The 10,162-nt window shown below is 41.2% G+C and overlaps 1 protein-coding gene across 3 annotated transcripts in view; it reads left to right on the top strand.

Annotated features, from left to right (window-relative positions):
* Window positions 1-820: 820 nt before the first annotated feature.
* Window positions 821-10,162, top strand: part of DEK (DEK proto-oncogene) — a 47,009-nt gene continuing 37,667 nt past the window's right edge. For 2 of the 3 annotated variants that reach the window (XM_042833447.1, XM_042833461.1), the window contains exons 1-7: window positions 962-1,047; window positions 1,761-1,910; window positions 3,843-3,944; window positions 4,459-4,568; window positions 8,013-8,107; window positions 8,599-8,719; window positions 9,451-9,633. In XM_042833447.1, coding sequence (XP_042689381.1) covers window positions 1,772-1,910; window positions 3,843-3,944; window positions 4,459-4,568; window positions 8,013-8,107; window positions 8,599-8,719; window positions 9,451-9,633 — 750 coding nt within the window. In that variant the 5' untranslated portion in view covers window positions 962-1,047; window positions 1,761-1,771. Of the gene's footprint in view, window positions 908-961; window positions 1,048-1,760; window positions 1,911-3,842; window positions 3,945-4,458; window positions 4,569-8,012; window positions 8,108-8,598; window positions 8,720-9,450; window positions 9,634-10,162 lie in introns of those variants that run through there. The other variant, XM_042833455.1, reaches the window with a different exon arrangement.

Here is a 10,162-nt window from a genome sequence, read left to right as displayed (position 1 = left end):
TGGATGTGTTTAAAAGCCATTTGGATGCGGTGCTCAGGGACATGATTTAGCAGTCAACTTTGTTAGAGTGAGGGTAGGATGGTTAGGTTGTGGTTGGACTTGGTGACCTTGAAGGTCTTTTCCAACCTGAGCGATTTTATGATTCTTTCTCATGCTGTTTGCGTGGCCCATGGCTTAATGGCCAGGTACTTAAGTGTCCTGAGCTTCAGGCTTGCCTAGTTATGCATGGCTGGCAAATGACGTTCGTTTTTCAAACTGCCACCATCTGTATTCACAACAGGTTTAAAAAAACATTGGGAATGGAAACTGCAGCTGCTGTAGGAACTGAGGGGGGAGATGCTCTCCGCAGCCCTGCCCTTGTGCAGTGCGAGCTGCAGCATCTGGTTTAGGTTAGATATCAGGAGGAAGTTTTTCACCCAGAGGGTGGTGAGGCACTGGAACAGGTTGCCCAAGGAAGTTGTGGATGCCCCATCCCTGGAAGCATTCGAGGCCAGGCTGGATGTGGCTGTGGGCAGCCTGGTCTTCTGGTTGGTGACCCTGCACGCAGCAGGGGGCTGGAACTGGATTAGTATTGTGGTCCTTTTCAACCCAGGCCATTCTGTGATTCGATGGTCTGAGCGACAAGCGCACGACCCTCCCAAACACCTCTTTCAGCGCAGCCAGCGGCCGTGACGTCACCACAGAGGTTAAGGGCGCCCCCTCGCGGCACACGGCCGCAAAGCGCCTCTCTCGCCCCACCCTCGCTCTGCGCGCGCAGCCCTCTCGCCCCGCCCACCTCCGCGCCCGCCCTCCCCGCGCCGGCGCTGATTGGCCGCCGTCTTCCCGCTTCCTTCTCCCCGGCTGAGAACCCGCCATTTTGAAAACCTTGTTGATTCCGGGAGGGGGAGAGAGAGGGAGAGAGAGAGAGGTGAGAGCGAGCGGGACGCGGGGCGCGCGACTCAGTCTGGCAGCGCCCCGCCCCTCCCCCTCCGCGCGCCCTCCCCGCCGCCACCCGCCGACCCTGCCGCCACAGTCGCTCCCGCTGCAGGAGCCGGGGCTCGAAACGAGGTGTGTCCGCCCGCCATGGCCGCACCGGGCCCTGCAGAGCGACCGCGTTCTCTCCTCGGGGCGGAGGGGGGGGGCGGGCGGGCGGCCGCCGCGTTCGTGCTGCGCTGTCTGGCGCCATCGCGTCGTTCGGGCTGCGCGCCGGGACGGGCGGCTGGCGGGGCTGGTCGCAGGCGGGAGGGGCCCCTCCTTTCTCCCCTTCCCGGCCGAAAATATCCCCGGTGTAACTCTGAGAAGCGGATCTCGGCGCTTTCAACCCTCTCCAGCCCTCCTCGCCGGTCTGGGCGTTGCCAAGGCGGAAAGTTCCCAACTTTCTGTTCTTCTTCTGCGCTAAGAGGCGGGGAAAGGCAGGTTGGGCAGAGCGATCGCTTTTTCTCAAGAAAAACCGGAGGGTTTTGTTGCCTGTACCCCGCGAGAGACATTTTCTGGGCATTTTGCAAGAAGGTGTGAACTTTTTCTCCTTCATAGTGCAGCCCGCGGTTCCCGTCGCCTGTTTGTTTCCTCTGTGTGTTTCCGAATGTTTCACAGTTTGGGAACTGGTGTGTGGAAAGTGCTGATAAACCTCTTCAGTAGCTGCAGAACGAGCGACAGCTTCTGAGTTATGTTAGGTGCTGCGTATAAGCAGGGTGTTTGAGTTCGTGTCTTCAAACATGGGAACGCCCGCAGCTTCTGCAAGGGTGCTGTGTTCTCATGGCTCTGCCCACTGCTTTCTACAGAACTGCACACCATGTCTGCTGTTGCTTCCTCTAAAGAAGATACGATGTCATCTGAAAAAGCAGATGAGAAACAAGCTGAGACTGAAAGCAAAGCTGAGGAAAGCGAGGAGGATGAGGAGGAGGAAGAAGAGGAAGAAGAAGAAGAAAAGGGTACGTGTCATGGAACCATAGAATGGTTTGGGTTGGAAGGAACCTTGAAGATCATGTAGTTCCAAACCCCTGCTATAGGCAGGGACACCGCCCTCTAAAACAGGTTGCTCACAGCCCCATCCAGCCTGGCCTTGAGTGCTTCCAGGGATGGGGCATCCACAACCTTGCTGGGCAATTGTACTGCAGCATCTCCTAACAGCAATTGTACATCTCATGGATCACAAATCATTTTCCAGTAGACTAAAACAGACGAGACTAGAAATAACAATACTATATTCCTTAGGAAACAATGGAGGGATTACCAGCATTTTCAGTTCGTACAGTAGGGATTTTTTGTTGCTGGAGAAACTTCTGGAGATTTTAAGACATATCATCCTGTATCAAATCATTATCTGAAAATTGAGCATTTTAATTTTAATTTTTTTTTTTTGCCTGTAACACTTTGAGGCAATACACACTTGCAAAAGATAGACAAGTGGAAATAACCCTGGCATTGCTTTAGAATAATACAGCTATCATTTGCCAACCAACTGATAATTACTTTTTTGGGTGCCACGACTTATTTGTAGTGGTGAAGGAATTCCATGTGACTTATTTTACCAGCGGAAGTCATGGTGCTGTTGAAGAGACAAGCATGATAGACTGCATCACGTATGTGAAGAGGGTAGTGAAGGCATAGGAGATGTGAGGAAGGAACTACTATGCAAAACTGCTGGTGTTAAATCTCTAGGCAACTATTTTGCAAATGAAAACATCTGTGCAAACAGAGCTGTGGTATGGCTAGTGAAAACCATGTCAATGATGGTTTTGTGTTCTTAAAGGAGCAGAGCTTTGTCTTTAGAAAAACGTAGTAGAAAGGTTATGCTGTTTTAAGAGCAATGGAGTAATTTGAACTAGCTTTTTACGAGCAGCTGATTGTCTATTCACAAGTGTGTTTTGCTGTGTTCTCACCAGGTATGTGTCCAGATTAATGTTTGTATGCATTATAAAGCTGCTTTTCTATGTTAAGGCCAGAGCAACACTATGTGAAAGGAAAGTGTGATATGTGATATAAGGTCAGGTGTCTTACAACAAGGTGTTCATGTTTGTGAAACAGTGAGGCTTTTCTCTTGATGTAGTGTTGTTAAAGTAGCTATACGGAATGTATCCATTAAGCCAATCTAAATGTATTCATAGAATGGTTTTGGGTTGGAAGGTACCTTAAAGGTCATCTAGTTTTGAACTTCTTACTGTGAACAGATTCCTTCCACTAAAAGGAAGAAGTCTTATATTACATTATTTGTAATAATGTTCTTGATAGTTTGGAAGATGTTAGTATTGTGCTCTGCAGAGTGCTGCACAGCATGTCTGTGTGTGATTTGGTACAGTCCCACTATCCTTATGTATCTGCATTTTCTACTGATAGCATTCTGCTATGTGTTCTCCATTCCACTGGTGGGAAGAGAAAGAGGCTGCAAGCAAGCTGGATTCTCCCTTTGCCCATTTGTTAGCTTTCCTGTAAAGAACTGGAGTAGAGCTGTGCATCTGGGGGCTGGAGCAGAAGGGGACAAAATGAGACTGTGCAAGTAGCATCTGCTCTGTACCTTAGAAAGGTGAAGAAAGGAGAGAAGGCTGGATTTCTGATAATGCATGGAGATGCCATCTTCATCGTGAGATGAAGAGCCCTTTAGGAAATGTCCACTGTCCACCTTCAAGGATAGGTTGGATGTAGGATTGTAGTTAAGGACCAGAGACTCAGATCTACAGCTCTGTAAAATCCTATCGACCTTTATCCAAAGGTTTGGAAGTCTTATAATGCTTGGTTATATTGTTATCCTTTTTTGTTTTGCTTTTGCAATAATTCAGAGGTGTATTGCCTATCACTGCAGTGGAGTTGCTGATATAATGAGGAAAAAAACTTTAAAAAAAAAACAAACACCCTGTGTTTTGCAGAAAAGAGTCTCATTGTTGAAGGAAAAAGGGAGAAAAAGAAGGTAGACCGATTGACCATGCAAGTGTCCTCGTTACAAAAGGAACCTTTTACAATTACACCAGGTAAGCTTGTCCTTTCAGGTAAGAATTATGGGTGTTGAAATGAAGATGAAACCTCTCAAAAGATCAAATTGTTATCTTGTAGGTGAGACCTAACTTAACTGAATCACTGTGCATTTCCGAGCAGAAAGGCTGTTACAATTATGTGAAAACTGTCTTTTATCCTACAAGGTCACATTAAACAATAGAAATCATGTAATGTTTAAACTTAGCTCTGAATAGGCTTTTCAGTATCTAGCTACCACTGTTGTTGGAACATCTAGACTAAAAAGAAATGCCAAGTCTATTAGCCGTGTTACAGGTAATTTCAAGTAAGGAAAAAAAGCCATTATCAGTGCCTAGTTGATAGGGAATGACCTCCCCAACACTTGACTTGATGCTCTGCAGAAATAACTTCTTTTACATTAAAAAAATATGTATAGATAGAATATATAGGTAGATGGATATTTGAAGTTGTGAACAGATGGGTAAATAAGAAGGTGATTTCTTTGTGTTTTTTTTCTTTTATTTGTTTCAGGAAAAGGACAAAAACTTTGTGAAATTGAAAGGATACAGTTCTTTCTGAGTAAAAAGAAGACAGATGAACTTCGGAACCTGCACAAACTCCTCTACAACAGGCCAGGCACTGTGAGAACTTAAAATCTATCTGTATAACTAGTAATTCTCATGCATGGTGAAAAAGTTTATCCTGTAGGCGTTGTTTTCTTTTGCATTTGCACATACAGATCTACTTAAGTGTCATTTATTACAAACTACTCTTGAAAATTACTGCTAAAGGAATAGTTACTCGAGCCCATAATTCTTCTAATTTCTGTAAGCTACTCTGAAAATCTTGTGGAGAGGGATGCTGAATTGTAAGCCTATAGAATGTAGATTTCCCCCTTCCTCTCCACTCCAGGTTAGTGATCACTTTATGCAAATGAATTGGCAATAGTTCATGGCTGACATGCTAAAACTGCTGATGTACATGGAATATTTTGACTGTAGTCTGTATAGTTATTTGAATACAGCTGTGTCTTACTGCTTCATTTATTCTGTGTGGAACCTGCACTCGTGGGTTTCACTACATTGCTACCTACCTAGTCATTTTCTCCACAAAGCAATAGAAAGCAAAAGTAGATCAATACATAACATTTTAATTAGTGATTTTGTCATATTTGCCTAAAATAAGCCTGAACTGAAAGATTAATGAAAAAAAAAAGCTATGCTCTCTCTTGTATCCAAAGATCAAACTCGATCCATAATAGCAAATAGTTCTTAGTGCCTATTACATACGATTGATCATGCCTTAAATTTCAGAATACATCTGGCCCATTTACTTTGCTACTAGGAGTGAAACGGAGATGGAGTAATTAAAGCAGATTCAACATTATCACTTCAATGCACTTTATTTTTAAGCTCTTGTATTTTAGAAACTTAAACAGCTAACACAGAAATGAGGAACTGAGTAATACAAGTACAAATGCTGGTTAGAATATCTGAAACCACTGCTGCAAATGCTGTGGTTGTTTAAATGACACAGTGAAGGTCTGTGATCTCAACTATTCAGGAGGGAAAAAAACAGTGTATATTCATTAAAATCTCTGAATTGTGGTATTTATTTGGTGTGTCAGTTAACAAATCAAGTATTTCTGGCTCTGTATACAGACATTTGGATTGTTTTGTAGTAGAATTTCATCATTTGATGGGAAAAGTGGAATGACAACCGAGTAGCTTTCTGATCAAACTAGATTTTTAGTGCAAGTTGTGAAACTGCATCCATTTATGAAACTAGTGATGCTTTTATATCATCTTCTGGTAGAGGTACTGTGAATCCCTCTCTCCCACCATGGCTCACAGATCTGAGGAGTAACTGACTGAGGAGTCCATAACGCTTATTGGCTATGTAGTGTGTCACTAAGGCACTAACAGCTCAGTAACAATTATCACCAACTACTAAGTGAATTGCTTATTAACACAGTCAGCTAATGGGCACGTGACTATTAGCAGTTTCAGAATTACGTGCAAAATAATGTGATTGGAAACTGATATTTAATACTCTTCAATATTGTGAGTTAGACAGAAGTGCAGTTGAAATGCAACTCTCACTGTTCCATCCCACGCCATTTACTTGGGTGCAGTTCCGCCCTGCTTTGCTCTGTGCTCCCATTTGGATGTAGGCTTGCTGGAGAATCCAGCTAGCTGTTAAAGGCTATTGCTCTAGTGTCCCAGTGCTCTGAGTCTTTAGGTCACCCTCACTACGTTCTGTAGCTGTCCACCTTCCTACTGCCCAAAACATGGTATTTCACAGAAAGTCACCTGAACAGTGTGCCTCAGGCTGAATTACTATGGTTACATAGGTTCTGGTGGCTTTACAAAGTTCTGCTTTGGGTTCAGGTTCCTCAAACATGCTTGCATTTATCTGGCTTTGTTCTGATTACATGTGGCTTGCATTACTTAAGACAAAAATAGTTTACTTCAGCCTCAGTTGTTCTACAAATAAATACCAATACAAATAATTTTCTATCTTACATACAGATGATCCATGTAATAAAACAACATTCTTCAAGCTGTTTTTGAGCTTACATAGATTCCTGCTGTCTTAGCTCCTTAACAGATAATTGCCCTTGATGTATTATTCAGGCAGCCTTCTGGTTTCCTGCGGAGTTCTGATGCTCCTGTGAGACCTGTTGCTTGGGGAAATCAGGCAGCATCACTTGCTAAAGTGACTGAGATAGCTGGACAACATACTGTGAGATGACAAGATTCTGTTCGTCGTGGAAAGTTTCTCTCTTAAAAAACTGTATCTGTTCTATTTCTAAACCTTTTATTGTAGCATTTGTGTCCTAACCTAAAGTGATAATCACTGATAAATTTAGAGCCTTGTCTTGTAGAACAAAGTATGTCCATCATTGACCAGAGTCACAATTTACAGAACTTTTAACAGCAAATTTGTGGTTTCTAATTATAGAAATATATATAAAAATATTTCTAGTCCCAGAAAATTCTAATGATCAGATTCTTTGAAGATTGACTGTATTTGCATAACTTTTGTGAAAGCTGTGCCTCTGAGCTGGAATAGAGGTGAATATGTTTGCATATAAGTAGGTACCATTTGGAAATACCAGCATGAGTTCATGGAAAACCATATTTAATCAGAGTTGTAGGGATTTCAGAATGCCATTTAAGGTCAAGGAAATCAGATGATGTTTTGTATGCATGTTCTATATGTGCTTCAGAAAGTAGGTAATGTTTAATAAAACATGCTGACACATCTGCAGATTTTCTATAGGTACTGGGTGGAACACAAGGAGCTTGGCACTGGTAAAATTGTAAACTAGTGGAGGAACACCAGAAAGAAGATCTGTAAAATTGTTGAAAGTAGTTGCAGGTTGTACTTGGTAACATTATAAACCTCTCATAACATTTTGGGATTCTTTGAAACTTTTTTTGTGAAGAAGAGATGAAGAAAAAGCTAAGGAACTTCATTCTTGGTTGTAGATAGGAGTGATTTTTTTCATTATGAGGACTGTCTGTAATGATGAAAGCTTGCTCCTGTTCACTCCACCTGCTTAATGGCCAGCCTTGTCAGTTGAGTGATGTGTAAATACATAAATTGATCATGCAGAAGAAGAGCTTCAGAAGTGCAGTCACAATCCTATGTGAGAATTTAAAAAGCAAATAGAGCTAATCAGCTCTAACAGGTCATATACTGAAAGTTCACTATTCTATAGCAAACTATACAGTACAAAGTGAACGTCAGGCTTCCTGTGATCATCGTTGCACAAACATGTTTTGCATGTACTGTATTATTTATAAGCTCCAAACAGCAGGTGATTTTTCCATGCAAGTTATTAAAAGGAATTAAATTACCAAGATCCCAGGAACTTAGTTGTAATTTAGCTGTCATGAGAAAAACAGAGGCATAAGATGTAGAAGTGAATGTTCATTGGGTTTTTTATATAGGTGCTAGTTTTCATCGACGGTAAGCTGCAAGATAGAACAGACTTTTTTTTCTTTGAAAAGTTAAACATAATTGGATGAAGTCCTTTAAGCTGCATGTAATAGAAGTTAATCTGTGTTCTATTCTAGGTTGCTTCCCTAAAGAAGAATGTGGGTCAGTTCAGCGGGTTTCCATTTGAAAAAGGAAGTGACCAATACAAAAAGAAGGAGGAGATGTTAAAAAAGTAATGATCTCCATTGCTGCTTCATATAGTCTGACTCATGCTGTACCATCTTTTTATTTGCAACATTTGTCTTTACAGAATTTACATTACACTCCATTCATGGTGCAAGCTTTCATCCCACTGTGCCTTAAAACCTTTCTCCTTCAGAATCAAAACCCATTTTTGCTTAATGTATATTAAAAGCACAGTATTATTCCTAGAATTGCTGTGAGATAAACGTAATGATCTGGAGCATTTAGTGTAACAAAGTGATGTTTTTTGTTTTGTTTGTACTGTTTCTCCACATAAGCTACTGCCCTATTAACAGAAGAAGGTGCTGCAGATTGGTTGTAACTGGAATGAAAAGGGTTTGAAAATAATATAAAGCAGTAAATCTAGTCTTAACAAATCGATGTCGGGTTGTAGGCATAGATCAGTTAAATGTTGATCTGTTGTTTATAATGTGTTTAACTAAAGACTTTGGATTTTCTCTTCCTTTTTTCTCTCTCCAGATTTAGAAATGCGATGTTGAAAAGTATCTGTGAAGTTCTTGATTTGGAAAGATCAGGAGTCAACAGTGAGCTGGTAACCAGAATCTTAAACTTCTTAATGCATCCAAAGTCTTCAGGCAAGGTGAGATGCAGGTTATGCTTGTTTTGAGAACTCTGTCCTGGCAAAAAAATGCAGCTGCCTTTATGCTTTAAAGCACTAAACAGAATTCATGATTAATATGTGAGCTAATTAGGGACAGCCATTCCCAAATTCCAGTAGGCAGCATCTGCTTTGTGGCTGAGTGCAAGAGAACAGACATAGTAGTATCACATAATGGCAGTCAGTTTTTAATCTGTAAGCAATGCCAAACTAGTTAGATTGTTGCTCAGGAAACTTCAGTTTATTTGCAGCAAACACTGAGAAGTAGTGTGTACCAAGTCAGCACACTGCCTTAGGGATGCTGGTAGTCTGAGTAACAACAAAATGCAGTTTTGTATAATCTCAAGAGTTGTCAGCTAATCTGCTGCTAGAAGAAAAAGTGTACTTTTATGGGTAATGTAAAGTTTCCTTGTTTGTGCTTCCCTGATCCTTAACTGTGGAAGATTTCTTTGATTAGGGGAGTGAAGGGGATGCTTGGCTTAAAAGTGAAATTCAGTTTCTTTTTACTCTGATTTATCCCCGTGCTTTGAATTTCTTCTTAGCACAAAATGTGGTATAAGAATAACGTGTACAAATGGCCTGGTTTTTTGTTTTTATGATGCAGACCTCTGTACTTAGTATTTTTTTTTTTACTATTATTTGAAGGAATTTGTATTTTTCTTTAAAATATTCTTTTGCATTCTGTTGCATTCTTTTGCATCCCTGGCTTTCAGCCATTGCCGAAGTCCAAGAAGACACCAAGCAAAGGTGGCAAGAAAGAACGCAGCAGTACTGGAACAACGAGAAAAACAAAACGCACCAAGTGTCCAGAGATCTTGTCAGATGAATCAAGCAGTGAGGAAGATGAAAAGAAGGAAAAGGATGATTCTTCAGAAGAGAAAGAAAGTGAAGAAGAGGTAATGAGGGCTCTTGCATTGTTTTTTTTCAGCATAGTGCTAAGAACTTTTCTCTGCAGTTTGTCAGTGTGTTTGCTACCAATTGTTGATTTGTGGAACATGTGAGGTTGGAGAGGTTTGATGTTTTACTGAATTAATGGTTTCATTTATAAAACTTATAAGAGAGATCTTGATTTCTTAGTGCCTTAAGGTTAGAGAATCGATAAGATAATACTAAGGTTCTCATTTTTGTTCATACACCCGTACAAAACCATTTGCTGCTTGTCAGATTAGGGCAGTCAGAATTTGAAGCGTAATTGATGGGATTCTTACATCACCTGTGAAGGTTTTATTTAACGTAATCTTCATTTTAATAGTAAATTCTCAGTATCTTTTCCAGTGAGAGTATGTTGGTATTTGTATCTGTGTATGTAGGGTTTGATTGGATACCTAGAAGTTAACTCTGAGGTGAGTACAGGTCCCTGACTCAACTAACTGCATTGTTTTCAGATCTTGGTTCCACATTTCTTCTGGATCTTATTTTCTGATT

This window comes from Centrocercus urophasianus, unplaced genomic scaffold (assembly GCF_019232065.1).
Source record: "Centrocercus urophasianus isolate 14NV4802_14NV808 unplaced genomic scaffold, USGS_Curo_1.0 seq_11, whole genome shotgun sequence".
Classification (NCBI taxonomy): Eukaryota; Metazoa; Chordata; class Aves; order Galliformes; family Phasianidae; genus Centrocercus; species Centrocercus urophasianus.
This window is presented reverse-complemented; position numbering and strand designations above follow the sequence as displayed.